The sequence below is a fragment of the Marmota monax genome, unplaced genomic scaffold (genome assembly GCF_021218885.2).
Source record: "Marmota monax isolate L192 unplaced genomic scaffold, Marmota_monax_Labrador192_F-V1.1 WCK01_AAM20220418_F8-fsc00114, whole genome shotgun sequence".
NCBI lineage: Eukaryota > Metazoa > Chordata > Mammalia > Rodentia > Sciuridae > Marmota > Marmota monax.
The window spans coordinates 4542959-4568731 of NW_026694943.1; the positions used below are offsets into that span (position 1 = coordinate 4542959).

Sequence of the window (25773 nt, forward strand, 5' to 3'; positions counted from 1 at the left end):
GGATACTGCAATATGTTCTCGGTTTAGTGAATGATCCATACTAGCTTTGGAGCAAGATATGTCTTTGAATAAACTTCAAATATTTTGTATTATCTGACCATGAAACTCAATTTTTAAAAAAACATATTATTAACTCTAGATATCTTTAGAGTATTAAAAGCTTTTTCCTAGCTCTTTCTAAGTCTCATCAAGTGTCTCAACAGATACAAGATTGTCCTAAGCAGGGGTTTGTCCTATAGACGAAGCTTGTAAAAACACAGCATATGCAAAACGGGAAGATTTTCTGTAAGTAGAGGTTTAACCCTGAGGTGACAGGCTTGTCTGCAGAGGGAGGCATTTACTCAGAAGAAGTTATAAAAATCCTGGAGTGCAACACTCTAGCTCCTGTCCTCCCCTCTCCCACTTCCTGCAAAACTTCTCCAGTGCTTGTACGCCAGACCACCCAAATGTTCTTCATTAGGTTTTATTACCAGTTTACACAAAGGACTCTTAAAACTTAGATTTTTCCACACTTGGTTTCATAAGGAGGTGATCATTAAGACAAAAGTGGGACCCGGTTACTTCTAAAATATATTCAAAAAATTCTATACATGACTCCAATGTCTTTATTAATAAAATGCATGATGTTTATTTTGCTTGTTCCATTTTAAAAAATAAAGCAACACCCTAGCTCCTGTCCTCCTCCTCTCCCACTTCCTGCAAAACTTCTCCATGCTTGCACGGCACCATCACATCACCATCTCCAAGTGCTGTCCTCTCTCCTAGGGCTGCTCCACAGAATCACTCGTTTAGACCACCAGTGACTGCCCAGTGCAGGGTGAGTGGTCAGCCTCGCCTCGCTTGACCTGTCAGCAGCACATCAGTCACAGCCCGCCGTTCTCCTAGAGTCCCTTTCTTCTGTTGGTCTCCAGGACATTGAACATGACCGTTTCCATTCTTATCCTCTCATGTGGTTTCTTCTGCTGATTTCCTTCATCTCCTTGACTTCTAAATGTTGGAGTGCCTCGGGCTCAGTCTTCAAATCTCTTCTCATTTCTTTGTCATTTGGTCTCATGACTTTAAGCATGATCTAAGTGCTGGTGACACCCACATTTCTGTATCTAGCTTGAATCTCCTTCCACAACTCAAGACCCACCATCTTACCCACATCTCTCCACCTGGTCCATCAGGCACCTCAAACTTAATGCGTCTAAAACTCTGCTCTTGACGTTCCCACACAATCCTTCTGCACAAATTTCCTTATTTTCTTCAAGGATAATTCCATTCTTCTAGTTGATCAGGTCCAAAATCTTAATATCATCCTTGGTTCTATTTCTCTTTCATACTCATATTTGGTTCTTTAGCAATCCCAATCCTATCTACCTTCAAAGTGAACCTAAATTCTGACTGCTTCTGTGGTCACCCCAATAACTACTGGATATTGCATTAGACATTTGAAACATTAACACCCCACTCCTGATATTAATTTCTGTCTTAGTTTGAGGTGCTATAAAAATACCATAGACTGGCTTACACAGCAGATATTTATTCCTTTATAGTTCTGGAGGCTGAAAGTGTAAGATCAAGGGGCTGGACAGTTCATTCCCTGGTGAGAACCCACTTCCTGGTTTGCAGATGAATGCCTTCTTGTGGTGGAGAGAGGGAGATTTGTCATCTCTTTCATGTCTCTAATATTATTACCTAATTACCTCCCCAAGGCTCTGCCTGTCATATTGACAACTAGGGCTCAATGTATTAATTCTGGGGGATATAAACATTTAGTCCATAATAGTGGTTTGCTTGCTTCTGCCTACACCCCTGCAGCCAGGGTGATCCTGTTACAATACGAATTAGATCATGTCTGTCCTCAGCTGAGAGCTCTCTAGTGATTTCTTTTCTCACTGAGGACAAAGACATAGTAGTATTTTCTATGTCTTAACAGACCCATCCTAACCTGGTTTATTGCCTTTATCTCCTTTATTTTTTTTTTTACCTTAGATAACTGTCTTTCTTCTTTCTCTCTCTCTCTCTCTCTCTCTCTCTCTCTCTCTCTCTCTCTCTTTTTTTTCTGTTTCTTGAACTTGACAGGTGTGATCCTACCCCAGGGTCTTTGCAACTGCTAATCATTCTGCCTAGAAGGCTCTTTTCCAGAGGTTACATGGCTGCTTCCTTTAGGCCTTCACTCAGAAGGCTCCTTCCTATTGAAGCCTCCCAAAGTGCCACATCTGAAATTTTACCTGCTCACAATATTTCTTACCACCTTTCCTGCTTCATCTTTTCTCTGCAGTCCTTTTATAACTTACTGTAGGTTTTGCATATATTAATATTATGATTATTGTCCATCTTTCCAACTACAACATACGCTCCATGAGGGCAAGGGTTCTTGTCTGTTTTGTTTACTACTGTCCTTTAGCATCATTAATAGGGCCTGGTGCATACTACCTGCTCAATAAATGTTTATTAAACGAACAATAAAATGATGTATACTTAAAGTGCCAAGAAAAAATTAAAAATTGCCTAAAACCTTATGGTTATAGAAAAGTGATAATTAACAATTTCTTTTTTTTAATTTTTTATTGTTGGTTGTTCAAAACATTACATAGTTCTTGATATATCATATTTCACACTTTGATTCAAGTGGATTATGAACTCCCATTTTTACCCCATATACAGATTGCAGAATCACACCAGTTACACATCCATTGATTTACATATTGCCATACTAGTGTCTGTTGTGTTCTGCTGCCTTTCCTACCCTCTACTATCCCCCCTCCCCTCCCCTCCCCTCTTCTCTCTCTACCCCCTCTACTGTCATTCATTATTCCCCCTTGTATTGTTTTTCCCTTTCCCCTCACTTCCTCTTGTATGTACTTTTGTATAACCCTGAGGGTCTCCTTCCATTTCCATGCAATTTCCCTTCTCTCTCCCTTCCCCTCCCACCTCTCATCCCTGTTTAATGTTAATCTTCTTCTCATGCTCTTCGTCCCTACTCTGTTCTTAGTTACTCTTCTTATATCAAAGAAGACATTTGGCATTTGTTTTTTAGGGATTGGCTAGCTTCACTTAGCATAATCTGCTCTAATGCCATCCATTTCCCTGCAAATTCTATGATTTTGTCATTTTTTAATGCAGAGTAATACTCCATTGTGTATAAATGCCACATTTTTTTAATCCATTTGTCTATTGAAGGGCATCTAGGTTGGTTCCACAGTCTTGCTATTGTGAATTGTGCTGCTATGAACATCGATGTAGCAGTGTCCCTGTAGCATGCTCTTTTTAAGTCTTTAGGGAATAGACTGAGAAGGGGAATAGCTGGGTCAAATGGTGGCTCCATTCCCAGCTTTCCAAGAAATCTCCATACTGCTTTCCAATTTGGCTGCACTAATTTGCAGTCCCACCAGCAATGTACAAGTGTACCCTTTTCCCCACATCCTCTCCAGCACTTGTTGTTGTTTGACTTCATAATGGCTGCCAATCTTACTGGAGTGAGATGGTATCTTAGGGTGGTTTTGATTTGCATTTCTCTGACAGCTAGAGATGGTGAGCATTTTTTCATGTACTTGTTGATTGACTGTATGTCCTCCTCTGAGAAGTGTCTGTTCAGGTCCTTGGCCCATTTGTTGATTGGATTGTTTGTTCTCTTATTGTCTAATTTTTTGAGTTCTTTGTATACTCTGGATATTAGGGCTCTATCTGAAGTGTGAGGAGTAAAGATTTGTTCCCAGGGTGTAGGCTCCCTATTTACCTCTCTTATTGTTTCTTTTGCTGAGAAAAAACTTTTCAGTTTGAGTAATAATTAACAATTTCTGAACAGATTTTCAGATAGTTGTACCCACATGACATCATGTAACATACTATTTTTACTGAATAATATATTGTAGATATTTTAAAAAGTCATTATAATTTTTAAGAACCCATTTTATTCCACTGTCTGAAGTATCTCAATTTAGTCAACCAATTCCTTTTGCTTCCTGTAAACACTTAGGTTTGCACCATTAAAAAAAAATTACTACAAACCAAGCTTAGAATGGGAAAGACAGTAAAATAAGTTGGTTATAATTCTCCTATTTTCATATATGAATACATGACAAGGGTAACTCCACATCATGTCCAACCACAGGAATGGGAAGTTATACTCCAAGTATGTATGAATGTCAAAATACATTCAGCTATCATGTATTACTAAAAAGAACAAATTTAAAAAAATAAACCCAGCTGTAATGAATGTCCATGAGCATTCATATTTTCACATGTATGTGATTATGTCCTTAGGGTAACTTCTGAGACTTTAGGAGGGTAGGTCAGGAAAAATGAAAATAGATGTGGACGTAGTTTAGAGAGTAAGATTGAAATCTTGAGGTTAATATACAGGATCATATATGTAAATCGATAAGAATCACAGTATTCACTGTGCCTTTCACAAACCTGAAAGACTGAATAAATATTACCTTTCATATGCCCAAAATAAGAATTCAAAGATATATTGATGTTAGTTTTTTATTGTTACATTTTTCTAAGTGAAAATACGACATGCTTTTGAGTATATGCAATTACATGCTTTGTTAATCTTTGAATAAAGTGAAAAAATTGCAGTAAATACTCAACGTGGTGAAAAGGGAAAGCAATAATCATGTTCGTTGTCTAGGGTACTGAAAAAATGGCACCAATTTAACTGAAATGATTCTAATTTGCCTTTAATATGCATCTATTTTTTTTCATGGCCTCTAAGTCTTTAACATTTAAAGCATTAGAAATGGACCACACCATTTCAACAAACCTATCTGAAATTTGAAATAAAATATTCACAGCAGGCTCCCAATCTCCTGATTTTCTTGACTGGCCAATTACAACACTCTTCCCATACCCTAAAGATTCTGTGTGTGTGTGGAAACTAATCATGATCTTTGCTGGTGACTGACTCTTCTGTCCTCCAAGGGTGGCCCATCCCCTCCTCCCTTATTACAATTCTGCCTGGCTACGCCTGTACCCCTATAGGTCACTTGAAAATGAAGTAAAGCTTGGTCTTCTAGAACCAATGCATTGGCGCTCTGCTTCTCTACAAGGTCCCAGTGGGGACCTGTGCTTGTGTGGGTTACGATCACACGTAGTAAAGAATCCACTTGTGATCCAGAGGCTAGCCTCTGCTTCTGCAGATCCCAAAGGGTTGAACAAAGGAGGCGGAATCCATTCCCCCAACCCCCGGCCCGTTACTAGGTCCGCGATGCCATGAGGATTTCTCTGCATTTGCAGAAATGCAAAGCATACGTACCCAGAAATTGCTTCCACGTTTCTCTGCCCCTCACAGGGCTTGGTTGACAGCAATGTGCATTGTGTCCAGGGGCCTCTTTTGTGCTGAAAATAACAGTTATTTCCCACAGAGAGCTTCACTTCCGACTGGGTTTGATGAATGCTATCTTCTGTGGTGCTAAATCCTGACTTATTTGTTTTTTGCCTGATAGAAAATGTTCAAAGGAAAATGAGGAAAACAAGAAGCAAGTTTCAAAGCATAGCAGGAAACACGAAGAGTTTCTAATTCAACTTCATGATTCCTTGGATCCAGACAAGAGGAGTGAGAAGGCATCGGAAGAAGATTTAATTTTAAAGGTGTCGCAATGCAGACCAGAAAGACTGAAATTTAAGGGTCATTCTGACATGTGACATGAAAGGAGGTTCTGAGGTTGAGTCTGGATAGTGATGGGAGACCCGGACAGTAGCCCAAGCGTAGCATTGATTAAGTGTGTGAGGTGGGACAAATCATAGCATCTCTGGGGCCTCAATTTAAAATTCTTCCTACCATTATTTGGGATTAATTATTCTCCAAAAGGGATGAATTATGTTGTCTAAAATATATTTAGGTTTTCAAATACAGTTAATTATTCATATTGATGATACATGTTAGGACCATGTTTGTTTTCTTTTAGTTACACACACATAAAACCAGATAGGGGTCATTTGGGGGACTTACTGAGTATACATTTAAGATTACTTCAAAAGTACTTTTAAAATTTTACTTGAAAACCAAGCAATAAACATTTTATTTATTGGTAGATGACTGTTAAGATGGAAATTAGAAATTACTGATACTAACTGAATAATTCATTGTCTCATAGTGGTTCATTTGGGTATCTCAAGGTATTTGAGTGCTCCTGGTCTTGTTGCTCATTGAGAAACCCTTCTGTTTCCTTGCGTCCTGGCAGACTTCATCAGCCATTCTCAAAGCCACCTTCCAGCTGTCTGCCAATCAGTTCCTCCAGTGTCCTCCCTGTAAGCTGTGAGAGGGTTCCACGATGCTTTAGCACGTATCCATTCACTGATAGGTTTGGTAGCTAAGGATAGAGTCTGCCCAACACCCTCGTGGGCTCTGGATGGCCTTTTCCTTCTACTGTGACTGATGTGTGACCAGGAGCTATGCTGTAAAAGTGTCCTTCACGCTGTGGTTTGGGGGGCTGACCTTTCAATCCCCGTGCTGGGGCAAAGCAAAGGGAATTCAGAAGTTTCTTCTTTGTGATATCCTTCCCTTCATCAAAGATCATCTCTAGGTGCTAATCTGGGTGCGTTAATCATTCCCTTTAATTTTCTGTATTCCTGATGCTTTGTCATCTGGGAGCTTGCTGACCCAGAACAGACTGCCCCTGCCCCCAGGGTCAGCTGATTCCTAGAGATGGTAAAGGACTCAGTTGGGAGCTTGGCTTTCCCATGAAAACTAACCAACCCAGAGGCCACTACCTAATCACCTCCTATGTCTGGCTCTTATACTCTCTGGGCCACTGTCCTTCTGCTCTCAATTTCCCGGGGCCAGATATCAGATGACTCTGGACAGCCTCCACAGTTGCAGACACCAGTATTATTCAAACTAGCCAGTCCTAAGCCTGCTTACTACTACCTTGCTTTCTCCTTCCCGTACCACCATGACAAAGAGTCTTGCCCATGTTCTTCCCACGGCTCCCTCTGCCTCCTGACTGTTCTGAGGCTTTTCCAAGTGTCCCTGCATAGCATGGCATGTCTCTTCTTGGGAACCACAAGCAATGAACCCTCTTTCCTGTAGCAATTGTCACCTGGTCTGTTGGCCTCCCAACGACTGAATAGTAATGGAACCTGTATTTCAAAACCAATAGTAGGACTCTGGAGTTTTAGCACCCCATCCTGAGTAGGTACTTGCCTAGAAAGAAATCTCTGGCCAGAGCAGGAAGTCTGGTGTCTTGAGCAAGACCACAGACTCACTAGGTGTTCCTCTGAGAAATGGAACAAAATCCCTCCCACTTCAAAGCTATTGCTTTGCTTTCACATGCCCCTGTAAACACATGTCACCAAACACTTCCAAGGATCCATGGTGGAAAGAGAGTACTCCTAATAATTTACTGATATTCATTCATCCATTTTATCAGTCCTCAGTGAGAGATCGGAGAGGCACCACTCAAGGTGCTAGGAATGTGGTCGTGAGTGAGGCAAAGCTAATTCCATGCTCTCTTAGAGCTTTCTTTGTCATGGGGTGATGGTGGTGAGGAGGTAAATAAGTAAATATAGAATATTATCCTACATTGTTAAAGGTGCAGTGAAGAAAAACACATCAGGACGGAAGGCTAGAGAACAAAGCTGGTCAGCAGCCTGCGATGCTGGTTCAGGGAGACTGACCGAGGAATGGCCCTTGACGTGGGGACTCGTGAAGGATGTTGGGGAATGAGCATGCAAACATGAGAAAAAGTGTTCAAGGGGGAGGAACAGCACTGAGTTGGAAACAGTACTGTGTTGGCAAAGTGCTGAGGCTAAAAGGTGTGGCACTTGCATGGCTGGGTGTGACTTGGAAGGCTGGGCTTTCGCACCACCTTATAGACATCCACCATAGGCTAATCCATCCCATAGGCTGATCCTAGCCGTGCATGATAATCAGAGTTTGAGTGTGTTAAGCAGAATTTTCCTAGGTGCATATCAGGAGGATACTTTTCAAAATAGTAGTCCTGTCTCTTCTGCCTCTCCCCTGGTTCAGATGGTGCCTGGTGTGCAGTAGGTGTGAGCAGGTGGGCACTGAACGCAGCTCCTGGCTCCATTTCCTGCTGTGACCTCTGTGGAGCATCTCTGGCCTCCAGTGCTCAGAAGCCAGCGCCAGCCTCTGGCCACCAGTGTTCAGACGCCAGGGCTGATGCTTGCCCAGTGGACAAATTTTTGACTCACTCCTGACATCCTTGCCTTGTGTCCATGTTTTGAATACTTTTAATTTGCCCCTGGGCCTGCATCTAATGGCCCAGTTACAGGCTGCCTTTGGAAATGTGAGCTTTCGAGTTCCTTTAGGAATAACGTTTTTACTGTTTTCATATGATCACGAAGTCCTTGGGCCCAGGCTGGAGCGAGTGGGTGAGGTTGTGAATTTTCACGGGACGGCTGTAATTGCTTTTTCTTCAGCTTAGAGAGCTGTGCAAGGAGATCACACTCGTGAAAGGACAAATTGTTACTCTTGAAGAGTCTCTAAATGTCCATGAGATGGAGGCAAAAGCTAACAGAGAGACAATTGTGAGGCTGGCTTCAGAAGTCAACAGGGAGCAGAGGAAAACTGCCTCTTGGAAGGAGGAGAAAGACCAGCTGAACCAGGTAGGGCGTGCAAAGTGTGTGTGCGCATCTGGGACCGCGTTTAAGAAACAGAAACGGAAAAGCTGTGTTAGACGAGGGCAGCAGGGTCATGGACCACGATTCCAAGGCTGCTCTCAGCAGGAGGTGTGGGGCGACGCTGGATTAAGTGACCTGAACAGGCCATTCGATATGTATATATATTTTTCAGTTGGAAAGAAAGAAACAAAAAAATACTTGAAAGTATAAAAGTAAAGACTCTGTAGAGAAGATGATTTATTGTTAACTAGATTATAAGGATTTTTTAAAAAATTGTTTTGCTTTTTTGAACCAACAGGTAATAAATTTACAAGATTAAAAAGAGTCTAATGTTCAAAAAGATATTCAGCGAAAACCCTTTCCCTTACCCCTCTGCCCAGTTCTCCTAGAGGGGAACTGGCTACAATTTCCTCTGTGTACTTCTGGAAATAATTCTATGCACATGTATGCATACAACATGTAAGAGAAGATGTCTGTTATATGTAACATGTAATATGTATTTATTTTAAAAAATGGCAATATATTGCACAATAATATCAAGAAGGCAATGATGAATGATTTTTATATGATTTTGCATGCTTCATGGATCATATAAAACAGAGTCCTAGAAGAAGTAGACTTGCTCTGTCAAAGGAAATGGGTATTGTAATTTTGAGAGATATCGACAAAAGGAAGTAATTTCCTATTCTATTTTTTTTTACATAATAAATTGCTAGATCTTTTAAAATTGGCTATAATCTATTTGAGCAAGAGAATTAATACCACGTTTAACACCATATAACCCTTTAATTGTGATTTTTATGTTTTGTAATAAGAAACGAATTATTGGATGAATAATGACAATCTGCTTCCAAAAGCAGTAATAAGTGAGTGCAGTCAGTTACTACAAGTACACAGGAGGGCCAGGTGTGGTGGTGCATTCCTATATTCCCAGCAGCTCAGGAGGCTGAGGTAGGAGGGTTGTAAGTTTGAGGCCAGCCTCAGTAACTTAGAAAGGCCCTAAGCAACTTAGTGAAGCCCTAAGTATCTTACCAAGACCCTGTCTCAAAGTGAAAGATAAAAAGGGCTGGGGACGTGGCTCAGTAGTTAAGCACCACTGGTTCAATACCCAGTAATAAAAAAAAGGCACAGAGGAGGCAACAAAATGGCCCTGGTAAAGAAGATGAAGTTTACAATGGAGTAATAAGTGGTGCCCCAAAAGAGTGTCCCCAGAAAGGGTGAAGACCCAGGCTGAAGAGAGGGTGTGACTTGGTCTGTGGGAGAAGGGGCCAGTTTCCTTGGGCCTTTCCTATCTATAGTGACCTTACTGCTGAGCAGAAGCAAGATGGGAAACTGGGGCAAGGCAGTGATCCCAGTAAAGATAGTAATTTCTAATTCACCCCCAATTCCATGCATCAGCAAACCCTCTTACCATTGGTTTTCTTCTCTGACATTTCAACTAGGAACAAAAAGCCAAGACTCTATCATTGTCAACATCTTAGTTAGCTTGAGTGGCCATCACCAAATATCATAGAGTTGGTTGGCGATGTAGCTCCCAGGTATTGCACTTGCCTAGCTAGCATGCACAAGGACCTGTGTTCGAGTCCCAGCACCACAAAAAACCAAAGCAAAGCAAAACAAAACAAAGCGAAGCACCACAAATTAGATTGCTTAAACAACACATTTTTATCCCTTGTAGTTTTGGAGGCTGGAAGTGCAAGATCAGGGTGCAGCCACAGTTAAGAAACTGTTGACATAACAGATATTTGTTGTTTTAAGGTTTCAAATTTTGGGCAAGTTCTGCACAGCAGTAAATAACCAATAATCCTCTCAAATCACATTCAAACACCACATATATATTTGTAAGAATAAGTGCTATATAAGAATGCCTTTTATAGATTTTTTTTTCACCAAACTGGGATCTAATCTGGGTTTATTTATTGCATATTTGGAAATTTTTAGTTCCTTTTTAAAGTCCAGAGAAGCAGTGTGATAGTTTCTTCATGATACTATTTGAATGGTTTCTCTACATCCTGAAATTGTATTATCTCAGAAGTAAAGTTGTATATTTTCTATTAAACCACACTAGAAAGAAAATGATGTTAGATATTCCTTTATTGGTAACATTTAGTATGACTACAAATATCGTTAGTGTAATGGTACATTTTTTTCTTCTGCAATTAAGTAAGATATCTGGGGTGTGTATGACATTTATTAATATGGAGCTTAACAACTTCACCAATGATATTAGCATCCATCAAATCTTGTTTGGAATAACTATTAGGTCAGGTTGGCAATGTGGTAGTATTCCAATTTTAGCATTTGTCTTATTAATTAGCTGCTATTTTTCTGTAAATAAAATATTTCCTTCTTTTTCTTTTCAATTCTATGGATGCATGGATTTTTTTTATTGTGTTACACTCAATTATTCTTTTTTGTTTTTCTGAATTCTCCAAATTTGTCCAGCTCCTTGTGACCTTGACTCCTTTAGTGTGTGTGTGTGTGTGTGTGTGTGTGTGTGTGTTTGGCACCAGGGATTGTACCCAGGGGTACTAACCACTGAGCTGCGTCCCCAGCCCTTTTTTTTGTATTTTACTTAGAGACAGGGTGTCACAGAGTTGCTTAGGGCCTTGCTAAGTTGCTGATGCTGGCTTTGAATTCATGATCCTCCTACCTAACTCAGCCTCCTGAGACACTGGGATTATAGGCATGCACCGCCATATCTGGCTTCTTTTAGTGTTTAACACTTCCACATTTTTAGAAAGAAGTTACCCCAGGGTCACTTGAAATTTTTAGTTCATAAACCCAAATCAGCCAATTTCCTAAGGAGCGCTGGTTCATTTTATCAGGGACTGGTGCTTAGAAACCAATAGTGATGCTTTAAGTGTGCTCATTTATTGAACATTTACACGGTCATTGTGCTAAGTGCTCCGTGAGGCTATGCAGTTGATCAGGTTCACATGGCCGTCACATGGCAAAGCTGGGACTGGAGCCCAGATTATCACATCACTGTCTCCATCCATAAATCCCCTTTACACTGATAGTCACAGCTACGTCTTACATATGAGTTTGACAGAAGACATTATTTATCAGTAAGCGGAACAATAATGTTAGCAGTTATGTAAATTTCCTCGGTGAGTAATTTCTAATTCAATTATAATAGTAGTTATTAAATTATCAAGTCTTGAAAATTAGAAAGAATGTAATCTTTATGTGTAAAATGCATCTCTGGAGTTTAGGAGTAGGAAATAAGAAAATGTGTTGTTAAAAAAAAAAACCAACAGAACTGATTCCTTTTCTTACATAAGTGTCTTTATTGGGAAACGACTGAGGTAATGTTGTTCAGACTTTGGGAACACATTCACTTTGGCTTGAGGTTCCTGCCAAAATAATAAAAATTGTAAAATAAAAATACAGGCAATAAAAAACTTGAGGTCTTTATAATAAAGTGCTCATTCACAGGATTATGACTCCAAAGATTTACTACTGAAAAACACGGTCAAGTGGTTTTACTGACAGGTTAATGGCCTCAGGAAGAGTCTTCCTAGTGCTTTCTAAAGCTCTGTTTTGGAGATAGGAAACTTGTTTTATTAGTGAAGTCCAGCTGTACTGCAGAGCTAGAAGTATCCACAGGACTGGGGTGCTGTTTCTACAAACTCAAACTTTTCTGATATGCTTCAAGACTCTACTTAAGTTACTTTATGAAAAGTTTGCATAAAAATCTGAGCAATTTCTCATATATATGATGAATATCTTATATACAAATCTTTAATAGTTAATATTTTTGCTTTTTTTTTGGTGCTGGGAATTAAATTCAGGACCTCATGAATGTTAAGCACATTTTCAACCATTGAGCTACACTCCACACATTGAAGTATGTTTTATAAACTATCAAAGGTTGATATCTTTTCTCTTGATTATCTTAAAGAAAAAAATCCAACTTTGAGAAAAGTAGTCACTTTCCCTGCACAAGTCTACATAGTCACACACACATTTCTTATAGACTAATAGAAGTTAAAATTAATGGACTGGAAATTAGGCCTACACGTTGCATATCAAACAGCTCTTTTTCTTTCACATTGTTCACATTTTCTTTAATTCTATTGAGTAGAATTAAAGTTAGGATGCCATACTGGTTTTTGGACTCAGCCTGGCCTGGGTTTGGTATGTTCTGTGTTTTTTTGACTGACTATCCTGTGGCTGAGCCGTGAAGCGGAAAAACCTTAGAGGGACACAGCAGGTAGTTAAGAAGCTGAACTTGGGGATGGGGCTGTGAAGTTTTCTCCAGAATCATTTGACCATGTGATCTCAGGCATGTAGCTTTTCCTCTTTGGATCTGCTTTTTTTTAAAAAAAATCTGTAAAATAGGAAAATAACTTAAGGTTCTATCTCTTATAACTATCGTTAGGATTAAATTACACAAAGTCATCTCTCAATATCCATGGGGGATTGGTTCCTGGACCTCTGGTGGATGCAAAATCTAAAGATACTCAAATTTCTTATATAAAATAGAGTAGTATTTGTATATCACCTACTCATATCCTCCTGTGGACTTTAAATCAGCTCTAGTGTACTTGAAATGCCTAATAGAATGTAAAAGCAGAGTGGTCATACTATATTATTTAGGGAATAATGACAAGAAAAAGGTCAGTATGTGTTTAGTATAGATGCAGGTTTTTTTCCCCTTGAATATTTTTGATGTGAAGTTGGTTGAATGCACGGATGTGGAGGCTGTAGATGGACAGGGCCAACTGTTACATACAGTACTCAGCACATGTCTGGTACATGATTTATACTCAGTATTTTTATTTCTCTTTCCCAGTTATTTAGTTTTATCCAGAGTTTAAAATAAACATGGGATTATTTGAAGAGTGCAGGCCTATGGAAATGTCCATGGAATTCAGAAATGATTAGACAGGATATGTTACTAAAGAAATTAAGGGTCTCTTTACTCTTCTAGAATCATAATGTTAGATGTGACTGTCAAGTCATTTAGAATCTAGACTGACTCTAGATAATAAGAATTGTCTTCATTAATTTATTCTGATTAATTAACTAACTGATTAATGAACTTACATTAATTTTGCTGCTCTGGGGATTGAACCCAGGGCCTCACACACTCTAAGCCAATGTCTCTGACCAGCTAGAGTCCAGCCCTTCCTTGAACTCCACGGGCAAGGAATTCACCACCCTTCCCTGAGGGCCAGCTCATCCTGTCAGTTCTAACTGTTTGGCTGTTGGGGTTGGAATCCCTGTACTTCATATCTTCATCCTGGGTCTATCTTACTTCACAGAGGAAACGGAAATCCCTTCCTATGGCCACCCTTCAAGCACTTAAAAGCATCTGTCATGGATTTTCAAGTCACTTCTGGTTAAACAGCTCCATATCTTCCAAATTCTTCTCACTTGATCCTTCCTTCTCACTGTCTGTGAGGCTTGGGGAGTTCTACTCTCTGGGTGAGGAATTAAAATGAAAGTAGTGCCTGCTCATAAAATTAAAGCTGTTTAAGGACTCTGAAGTACACTTAAAAATCCTCTCTCCTTCAATACTCACCCCTATTCTCACTCTTACAATGTAATTCTTTTTTACCTGTTTATCTTTCTTAGTTCTTCTGATAATTACCCTGAAGACCTTAATACATTTTTATTCCAAGTTCATCAATATAAGATAGTTATTTTTGGACTTTCTATATGAAATATGGAGAATTTAATGCCTCTTACTTTCTGGTCCCCTCTTTCTACTTCCTTATTATATTATTGCACTTAGATGGTCAGGGTTTCCATTTTGTTCTGTTATCATCATTAAATCTTCAATGGTTTGTCCTTAGGTTCATTCTGAAAATTTAAAATCAGTTAAAACAGGATTTAAAAATAACATGATTATATAAAACATTCTATTATGGACCTAATCTTTGGGTATAGACAGAGGAGTGGGATAGCTGGGTCAAATGGTGGTTCCATTCCAAGTTTTCTAAGGAATCTCCACATTGCCTTTCAGAATGGTTGCACCAATTTTCAGTCCCACCAGCAATGTATGAGTGTGCCTTTTCCCCCACATCCTTGTCAACACTTATTGTTGTCTGTATTCTTGATAGCCTATTCTGACTGGCATGAGATGAAATCTTAGTTTTGATTTGCATTTCTCTAATTACTTGAGATGTTGAACATTTTCTCATCTATTTATTGATGGAGTATTATGGACCTAATCTTAATATGTGATGCGGAAACCCATTCCATTTTGCCAATGGCCCTCTTGAAAATTCTAGTGGGAACTGTCCATGGTCCTCCAGATACCAGCTGACGGGTTCAGGGCAGAGGGCTTGCAGCCCTGTACTGGCACCCAGGAGTACATGGGCCTCTTGGGCAGCTAAGTCCACTGCCTACTAGTATTGAATTTATCAATAATGAGAATTTCAAACCTAAATTGAATTCTCATTATCTTCTAAGTTTGATGATGCCATTGGGAGAGGTCAGATTTGGGAAAGCTCTTCTCATTTGAAGTAAAAATGCTACCCTGCAGCTTCCATTTCATTGATCATGTTGTGCAGAACAAAGCTAATCCTCCTTCTAATAACGGCCTTCAAATTGTTTGAAGGCATCCACAGGACAAATGCTCTAGTTCTTTTAAGATTTCCTCCCAGAACGTAACTTCAAAATTTCTACCATTCTGCCTATTCACTGAATGTACTCTGGTTTGTTTTTTTCCAAACTTTTTGTTGGGAAGGATAACTTTTTCCTTTATTTCCAATGCATTGTTGATCAGTACTTCTATAAAATTAAAATGAATGACTAGAAAAATCTATTTAAAAAGATACAGAAAGCAAATGTCCAAATTTATGTATTAGAAACCACAGACATAAAATTAAATTTTAATAAATGTAATGAGAATAAATATGAAGAATGGAATTATGTAAATGATACCCTTTGTTCTTTGAAAATATGTGTGTGGGTGATTAATATAGAGTATCACTATTATACTCACAGTTTTTTCTTATATTGCAATCATGTGAACAAAAAATGATGACTGAAATTCCCTGCATTAAAGTTCTACATGCACATTTTGAATGAATTCTGCTTATGTCAGTATTTAAAGTTTGATTGTGACAATGAACTTGCTTCTGGCTTCTTAACTTAGGTCACCTTGGATGGACTGTTGACAATGCTGCTTGCAGAAAACATGTTTTGTTTTTAAGACACTTGTGGTTGGAAACTGTCTCAGAAGTTTGTTGAGAGTATAAGAGATTTCAAAGTAATTTCAGCAAGCTCAATATGTTTATTCGTAACTTACATCCAAACTGAAACATATGTGTTTTTAAAATCTGTTCAGTCCTCCATTTGTAGATAGTTTTATTAATTTATTCCATAAAGATATAGTTAAATTATCTCTTGATGAAAGAAATAGGTTCTGAATTTTATATACTTTTACTCTTAGATTATAGTCTGCAAACCAACCTTAAAAATAGCACATTTTTCAATGTGTTCCTACAGGGCCCAATAAGGTTCAGCTCACACCATATACCTCAACAAAGCCTGAGCAGAGCCTTATCAACAATCATGTCCACTGATCATATGTGAAATGTTGTTACCCATTTATAGCAACAATTTCTACCAAAACTGTACCTATTCCATTTCTACCAGCAATGTACAAGAGTGCCTGTTTGGGGGAAGTTCCTGGGTTTGTTGATCCTAACTGCAGTAAGTAGAACTAATGAACTTTCTAAAACAAATTATAAGGCTGATTTAGGATTGGAGGAATTAAGTTCCAGCCAGAGGTTCTACCCTGATGATAAATAGTCATTGTATTTTTGAAAGGCAATTTGATCTCAGTCATATCTAAATTTATGTAATAGCAGTATCATAAGATGAATCAATTGTGTTTTTATTTTTTTTAAAATTCTTTTTTCGGTGGACACAACATCTTTATTTTATTTTATGTGGTGCTGAGGATCGAACCCAGCGCCCTGTGCATGCCAGGTGAGCGTGTTACCACTTGAGCCACATCCCCAGCCCTCAATTGTGTTTTTAAAAGCACAAATCTTCCAAGGCTTTCATCAATTAATGCAGATTCAGCCATTTAATCGGGAAGCTAAACCGAAGGCCTGAGTTGTATTATTTATAAATGCTTTTGTTAGCAGTAATGGTGAAGGAGTCATTTGTTATTTCCAGCATTAATTGGACTGAACCTAAAGATTCGTTAATTATACAAAGAAGGTTTAAGTGACCAGCTTGACTGTCTGCATAGAGTCTGCCCTCATTTGCAAATGTGATGTCCTCTGGGGAGGTCAGCCCTGTTTTATGAGGAGGAAGCTATTAGTTTCTTGCTCTGTGTCAGTGTGATCTGACAGCAGTCCCCAGGTCCTGGCCAACAATGCCCATGTCACATTACTTCATGCCCTGTGCTTCAGTTTATCCTTGAGGTAGTCACGTAACCAGACTCCAGGCCAGTGGATGGCTCCTCATAGCCGTACAGGTAATTGCATTTGCAATCTGAGGACATCTATTTCCAGCAGATCAGCCCAGTGCCCCTGAATCCCGGAATGATTAATCAGAGGCCTGGGGAGTGGCCTTCCCCAAGGTCTGTCACTAGCTCCTGTCCTGCATTTCATACAGAAATGGCTTGGAGTTCACTGGGCTGAAAGTGTCTAGAAAAAAAAGAAATGGGCCTGCTACCAGGTACTGCTGTGTTCCATGATCACAAGTTAGTTTCAGATTTTTATTAGATATAAATGTGGGCACTCAGGTTTACAAACAAGAAATGCTTTGGATTCGCTGCACTGTTATGGTCCTTGTTTCTAAGTCAGTGAACAATAGTATGACCCTGGGTAGAAAAATTCCTCAACTAGTTTAGTTGTGTTTATTGGTCTCTTGGTATCAGCTGCCTCTTGATTAGTCTACTTTAAATTGGCAGGAAGTCCATGGCACTCAAGCAGCTGATATTTTTTTTGTGTGTGTATTTTGAAGGCCTTTTGTAAATAATCAGTTACAAATAAAAGTTTGTTGACTATGGAAAATTCCTTTTGCCTTAGGTTTTTTTTTTTTTTTAATCAGAAATTGAACCCAGGGGCACTTAACCTCTGAGCCGCCATATCCCCTGCTCTTTTTAATATTTTATTTTGCAACAGGGTCTCCCTAAGTTGCTAAGGGCCATGTCTCGCCAAATTGCTGAGGCTGGTTTTGAACCTGCCTCCTGCCTCAGCCTCCCGATCTGCTGGGATTACAGACATGTGCCACTGTGCCTGGCAATTTAGGGTCTCAGTTTTCTAAGCACACCTGAGATTGTTGTTTCTAAGTAAAACGTGGCTGGACTGATTATCACTTATACTGATAATGGTTACTCCATCTGACCAAGTAAGCAGCTACAATGTTACCACTGGAAGAGCAATCGGTAACCTGCAAAAATACTGTATTTTTGATAAAGTGTCCTCAAATCTACTTTAGTGGCCATAATTTAATTATCAGTGGGCTTTCTCTACAGAGATGTCTAGTTTGCAACGAGAAAGAGGAAACCAAGACCTTGAAAAGCAAGGCATTTTTCAAAGTAAGCTCCATGATGAGTTATTGCATCTCTGGAAAAGACAGCCTTCTTCTCTATCTACCTCTTATCTTTCAAATTGATGCTTGAGACTTACTTGATTTAAAACAAAATCACCCCAAGAAAAATACTAAGATGTTCCTCCTAAATAGTAGGAACTACTGTGTCAGCTAGCCTTTTTCTGGTCTCCAAGTTGTTGGTGAAGATAAATACCACTTAAAACCAATTTTTTTTTTTTTTTGTGGTGCTGAGGATTGAACCCAGGGCTTTGTGCATGTGAGGCAAGCGCTCTACTAACTGAGCTATATCCCCAGCCCTGTTTAAAACCAGTTCTAATGCAAAAGAAATGATTGTGTTGTAACTAGCAGGCTGAAGCATTTCCAGTTTGTTTAGGTGTACAGTCTGTGATTCAATGATACTATTTCTTCTTTTTTTTTTTTTGCTTTTTCCCCTAAAATACTATTTTAAATTATTTTTTTTTGCCAGTTAATCAGGCAATATAATAGCAATACTGGTTACTCAACTCCTTAATCTTATTTGATACGAATCCATGTATTTTGGAACGGAATGTTAACAAGTGATTTAAAAATTAAAAGATACTCTTCCGGTGTCTCTTTGGATCATTCTAGATTATGATGAATAGCAGCAAGGTGCCCAGGTAACCTTTGATATGCATTATATTTTTCTGAATCTAATATTATATTACTTAAGATTATTTTTCTCAGTATGGCACTTCATCTCCTCAACTTTTAATCCTACCACCCACCAAATGGCTAGTTGTTCCTGTCTTCTTTCTTCAGGTTCTGTCAATTTTCATCTTGTGTTTATGAGATAAGGGGATACACAGTCAATGAATAGTGAAAGAAACATCCAGGTCTTCTTTATGGAATGATGTTTTCCTGAGAATGCTAGTAGGATTAAAGAAGCATCTTTATTCAGATAATTTTTAATGCTTTAACCTTTACAACGATCAAATTGTAAAGGTTTGATTGCAAAGGAAAATTGTAAAAATGTCTCTTTATGAAGAGACATTAGGGAACTTGGAGTTACAGAAGGAATCAGTATTTAACCTAACTCCTTGAAGTCTTCAGAAAGCCAGGTAAATGGATTGCTGTGGGCCCTGCAGGTGTACTCTGCTGACTGCTAATGGTCGTGTCTTCACTGTGACTATTTCAGGACTTGCTCAGTGCTATGGAGGCAAAAGAAGCTCTTGAAAGGGAGGTTAAGGTCTTCCAGGAAAGGTTGCTTGCGGGCCAGCGGGCCTGGGATGCCTCGAAGCAGGAGCTGAGCCTCCTGAAGAAAAGCTCCTGTGAACTGGAGAAGAGTTTGAAGGCCAGTCGCGAGGTGGCCACAGCCTCTGAAAGCCAGAATGCCTCCTTTAGGGAGAAGGTCGCCGGCCTCCTTACGGGCCTATGGGGCATGACTGGCTCCACAGAGGACGCCATTTTGGAGAGGATTCAAGAAATGGGCAGCCAGGAAGAGGACGGGAGAAGGGTGAGTGTGAAATAGCTGCTGACAGGCTTCCTCAGAATAACAGACTCATTCATGTAGCCTGTCCAGTACCTGATTTATATGGAGCAGTTAAGAGTATAGTTTACATGGGGTTGGGCCACTTTTAACTATAGACAGTACTTGGGAAGGACCAGGAGTCACTCAAGTGACAGCTAACGGGGAAGTAAGTTCTGGAGTCAGACCTACCTGGCACTGACCCAATCTCTACCATATTCCCACCCATGGACAGTGCGAGCTTGGGCCATCCTGAGATGATGGCTTCTGAGATTTTGTTTCCTGATCTCAGTGAGGGTTAGTGCAAGGCTCACAGTTCCTAATCCAGAACCCTGGGCCCAGTGTGCTTTTAATTTCAGATTTTTTTTTTTCAGGGTTCAGAAAGACAAGACAGTATATGGAAAGTCAGTAGATTCTACAGAGCCCCATCACCTGCCACCTTCCTGTCACTTCATACCTGTGAGCTACTGGAGTGGGTGGGATGAATGGAGGCGCTGAAGAGCCTCAGGTCACTTCAGGTCAGGGTTTGCGGCTCCACTGGGTCAGGTCAGGCCAGCTTTGTCAGCAAATAAATTAGGAAAACCCCTGCATTTTGGAATTGCACATAAGGAGTTCTAGACCTGTAACAGTATTTGCCACATAACGTTATTTTTAAGTTATAAGATTCAATGGAAAAAAAATTGTTATGAAGTCCTTAACACACTGTCTGGCAAATCACAGAAATTAATCTTAACGATTGCTGCTGTTTCTGGCCCTCTATCTCTCCCTCCTCCCTCCTCTATATTGGTGCCCAGAAGAGTGTTTTAGGAGACCTAGTTACCAAATGGAGAAAGGGCTTAATTAATTAATATCCATGGTGGAAGCACATTTGATTTTGTCATCATTCATCTGTCAACAATTCTCATTTTCTGTAAAGCTTTACTTACCAGAGTTAACTTCAGCACAGCTCTTTAAATGATCATCAAATCAAAATTACTGAAGTTGTAATTAATGAGATGTTAAAGTAAATGATGTCCAAATTTTATGTACAGTTCCACTATGGACTATTTCTTCTGTTGATGCCATAGTCATTCAAAAGGAGAAAATGCACTTTTCCATTTTTTATTGTTAGTAAGAATCTCAGTGATAACTAATTTAAAGCTCAGGGTTGCGTCCTCCTCTGGCATCTCCCCATTTCCCCTCTCCTTATATCTTGCTCTTGGTATCCACTGTTTTATTCTCTATCTTTGGCCTCTCCCATCTTTTTAAAGATTCTGCAAATAAGTGAGATCATGTAATATTTTTTTTTTTTGTGCCTGGTTTATTTCACTTAGCATACTGTTCTCCAGATCCATCCATGACTGTGGGAGATGATGGGTAGGTTAATTTTTTTCTAATATAGCAACCATTTTAATATATATGAATCTTATAACATCATTTTGCATGCCTTAAACATACATAAACATTTAAAAAACCAAATTCAGGATTATATTTGTAAATTTCCCTTAACAATCCAAAAATTGAAATTACCTTGAAAAAGTCTCCAAAATTCAAAATACTCTTGAAGGAGTAATTGGGGCTCCCTTGGCTACCTGCACTATTCTCTTTATGGATATAAAATGTTCATACTCACTCAGACATTGCTGGTGGGGCTGCAAATTGGTACAACCACTATGGAAAGCAGTATGGAGATTGCTCAGAACACTTGGAATGGAACAATTTTACCCAATTATCCTATTCCTTGGTTAATACCCAAAGGACTTAAAATCAGCACACTACAGTGACACGGTCACATCAATGTTTCTAGCAGCCCAATTTACAATAGGTAAACTATGGAACCAACTTAGGCATCCTTCAAGAGATGAATGCATAAAGAAAATGTGGTATATATACATGATGGAATAATTCTCAGCCTTAAAGAAGAATGAAATCATGGCATTTTCTGGTAAATAGACAGAGCTGGAGTATATCATGCTAAGTGAAATAAGCTAAACCCAAAGAACCAAAGGCCAAATGTTTTCTCTGATATGCAGATGCTAATTCACAATATGGGGGCGGGTTAGGGAAGAATAGAGGTACTTTGGTTTAGAGAGAAGGGAGTGCAGGGAGGGGAGGAGGTATGGGGATAGGAAAGATAGTAGAATGAATCAGACATTATTACCTTATTGTATATATGACTACATGACCGGTGTGACTCTACATCATGTACAACCAGAAGAATGAGAAGTTTTACTCCATTTATGTATGATGGGTCAAAATGCATTCTATTGTCATGTATAAATATTTAGAACAACTAACAAACACACACACATGCACACACACAAATGTTCATACACAGAACGCTCCTTGGCTAACCTCCACCCTGGAAAGCATATGCATCTCTAAGAGAAACTCAGTTTTTCTTGTGATTCAATTTACACAGAAATACTTCATCGAGAAAGGAAATTATTTACAAGCTTGAGAAAAACTTTATGAAGTTATTAATGGTAATAAACGTGTTTCAATAGCCAAAGATTTTTTTCCATTTATTTGACTGCTTTCCCTCTGTATTTCCAATCCTACCCCCCAAATCTATTTTAATTCTGGCATGTGAAACATGACGTACAATTGTCAGCATGATGTGTATGTTTATTTTCAAAAGCAAAATGGTTTAAATTGGTTAAGCCTAATGTGCCTCCCCCACTCCCCATAAAAATTAGAATGATTCAGAATCTTTTTAGTGCCTTTGTCTGCCTTTCCTACCCTGTAATTTTTTTCAATAGCTGTTCTTCCTATCTAAAAGCCTGAAATCAAGCATATAGCTGGTGTCTTGTGTGACTCATCTTCAAGTAAAATCAGGAGAAAATGGATTTTGTACATTGTCTCAGAAATGTTTTTGGAGAATGGGAGCTTTACACATTGATGAATCTGTTTGTTGGAGAGACTGCACCCCCCACCAGCTGCTGTGTCTACACTGATGTGAAGGCTCCACAGTGGGTGCAGGCTTGGCCTGGCCATCTCTCCCCCTCAGGTCCACTCCTACCTGCTGAATGGTGCTTTTCATGTTACCCCTTGGCTACCCATTTTCTCTCTCCTGTATTTGCAGTTCTTGGTAGAACTGAGGATACCACCCACACTTCTTCAGTAAGTCATTTCTACTTGTTCCTTGAATTTCTGCTTCTGGCAAAATTTAATTTTCGTTATAAAAGCTTTTCTGTACCTTGGAGCAGGGTTGCTCAGCCTTGGCATTACTGACATTTTGGACCAAATAATCTTTGCTGTTCTGTGCATTGTAGGGTGATTAGTAATATCCCTGGCTTCTACCCACAAGACACCATTATCATCCCCTCTCCAATTGTGACAATCACTGGTGTCTCCAACCAATACCAAATGTCCACTTCCTTAGAGGAACAGTTTACAGCCAGCTTCCCAGAAATCCTAAATGAGTTGTTTTTTTTTTTTTTTAATTAAGTCTGTTTTGTTTGGGAAGTGGGCAGGAATCCAGCTTCAGAACTTCTGGAAGAACTTCTTGGTGCCAGCAGCCTTGATGTCCTGAAGTATGTTGAAGTGCACTCTCTTGCTCAAGGGCCTGCACACTGGTTCACGGTGACAAAGTCCTCAATCTGGACATCCCTGAAACAGCTGGAAGACAGGTGCATAGACATGTTCTTGTGGCACTTCTCACAGTGACTGCCCTTACAGACAGAGTGGAGACAGTCCCTGCAGATCTTAGTGTCCTCAGTGTCTTCATCTTAGCCTCCAGGCCAGCCAGGATCTGCCCTTGGATGGAACTAGTAACAGTGGAGGGACACTTCCTGCCAATATAGGTGCCCTCAGTGGCCTCACTGGGTGTCTTGGAGGCCAGACCAATATTCTGGTAGTATCAAGGGAGTTTCTTCTTCCTAGTTTCTCCCGGCAGGACCCTCTTCTTGTTTTGAAAAATGGTTGGCTGATTTTGGGAGGCCCGCTCCATCTGAATGTCCGCCATCTTCTCAGCTGCCTGAAATAAAAGAACCTAAATGAATTAATGAATTTTCTTTTTACTTTTTTTTTGGTGCTGGGGAATTGAACCCCAGGGCCTTGTGTATGTGAGGCAATCACTCTACCAACTGAGCTATACCCCCAGTCCTCTAAATGAATTTTAAGATACTATTTAGCTTTGAAATTTCAGGATGCTATAGCAGATATTTATAAAATAGTGATTCCACAATGGCAGCTAGTCGTAACGTTTTAAGATTTTTACTTTAGAATTTAAATTAGAAGCAAATTTTTTCCCTACTTTGAGGTGTTTACTAACTGACTGGTCATCTGGATGAGAACTGATTAAAAATAGAGCAGATATGACCATGATCAATTGTTTGTAATTTCTTAAAGACAAATTCATGCAAGCTGGGCATGGTGGGGCATACCTGTAATCCCAGTGGCTTGGGAGGCTGAGGCAGGAGCATTGAAAGTTCAAAGTCAGCCTCAGCGACTTAGAGAGTTCCTCAACAATTTAGCAAGACCCTGCCTCAAAAAAAAAAAAAAAAAAAAAAGTAAAAAAGGGCTGGGTATGTGGCTCAGTGGTTAAGTACCCCAGGTTCATACAAGTTCATACACCTTGACCTGGACAGCCTTTTTGCTCTGCATTAGGCAAACCTAAGGCTTTACTTCCTTCGCTGGAAAGAGTCTTATTCTGGGGGCTCTGTGGGCATTGTGGAGACCCAGCTTGAAGCCCTAAAGAGCCTGGGATGCGCTCCTTGACCCACCTACTTCTTCTGGTCTCAGAGCCCAGTCCTTGCTGGTGTCACCTGTTCCTACTCTGTTCTTATCCTGTGTTGTGGTTAGGATGTGAGGTGACCCCCAGAAGCTCACCGTGCAAGAAGGTTCAGAGGAGAAATGATTGGGTTGTGTATTAACCCAGTCAGTGATTTCATCCCCCATAGGGATTACCTGAGGGGTAACCGACGAGGTAGGCTGTGGCTGGAGGAGGTGGGAATTGGGGTGTGGCTTTGGTGTGTATATTTGTACCTGGAGAGCGGAGTTTCTCTCTGTTTCCTGACCTGATCATCATGTGGGCCGCCTCCCTCTGTCACACTCTCCTGCCATGATGTACAACCTCACCTCTCAAGCCCCGAGGAATGGAGCCAGCCTTCTATGGACTAAGACCTCTGAAACTATGAGCCCTCAAATAAACTCTTCCTCCTCTACAGTTGTTCTGGTCAGATCCTTTAGTCACAGCAGCAAAAAAGCTGACTAAAACATCCCGTGTCACCTACTAAAGCCAACATTTTTCCAGAAGTGCCAGTTGATTTCTGGTGATGCTTCATTGTATGAAACTGTGTTCCACAGTCACCCCTGGCTACAAGGGCATCTGAACAGATACAAGTTCAGCTTTCCCGGCCTCTCTAATTGTATCTGTTTCCTCCTGTAACAAAGTACCACTAGCTGGGTAAACTAAACAACAGATTTTTTTTTTCTTCTTTTGGTTCTGGAGGTTAGAAATCTGAAATCCAGGTGTTGGCAGGGCTGGTTCCTCCTGAGGCCTGTGAAGAAGTCTCTGTTCCATTCATCTCAACTAGCTCTTGATGGCTCAGGCCTACCTTGACTTTAGGATGATGTTCTCCCTTGACTTATATTTTTCTGCATATCAGACTTTGTGTCCAAATTTCCCCTTTTAATAAAGACACCGGCCAAAGTGAATTGGATCCTAAGGTAATGACTTCATTTAAATTTTATTATTTCTGTAAAGAGCTTGTTTCCAAAATAAGGCCATATTCGAGGTACTGGGGTACCTGGGGATGGTACCCCACAAAAGTGGTCATGAACTAAATGGAGTGGGTAGAGTTAGGGAAATTTGACTTAAGTACCTGGCACCTGATAACTTACTTTATATATTTCCTAAGTGAACATTGCATCTTGGATGATCAACAAGAGTTGTTTATCTCCAGAGGCACTGGTGCCTGAGTGACCCAGTAGCTTTCCTGACTTAGAGCCCTTCTGTTTCTGCTTACTTCAGTCTCAGAGCAAAATGCTTCTCTGATGAAATCAACAAATCCTTGTCCTTGGAAAGTGAATTACCTCTGTTAGGGCGTTATGACTTCACTTTCAAACACGGTACTGCTGCCTCTTGAAGCAGAGTTTACTACAGTGTCTTTTTTGTTGTTGTTTAAAAACCAGGGGTATTTGTTCTTTGTGATACCCACCCCTATTTCCTACACCTCTAGGGTGGAAATCCCAGG

The 25773-nt window shown here is 39.8% G+C and overlaps 1 protein-coding gene and 1 pseudogene across 2 annotated transcripts in view; one reads left to right on the forward strand and one right to left on the reverse strand.

Moving 5' to 3' along the window:
• Ccdc170 (coiled-coil domain containing 170) overlaps positions 1-25773 on the forward strand; it is a 77556-nt gene that overhangs the window by 24688 nt on the left and 27095 nt on the right. For both annotated transcript variants that reach the window (XM_046427433.2, XM_046427434.2), the window contains exons 4-6: positions 5439-5583; positions 8377-8562; positions 19265-19582. In XM_046427433.2, coding sequence (XP_046283389.1) covers positions 5439-5583; positions 8377-8562; positions 19265-19582 — 649 coding nt within the window. The remainder of the gene's footprint in view (positions 1-5438; positions 5584-8376; positions 8563-19264; positions 19583-25773) is intronic.
• On the reverse strand, positions 23000-23540 carry LOC124081231 (small ribosomal subunit protein uS17-like; annotated as a pseudogene).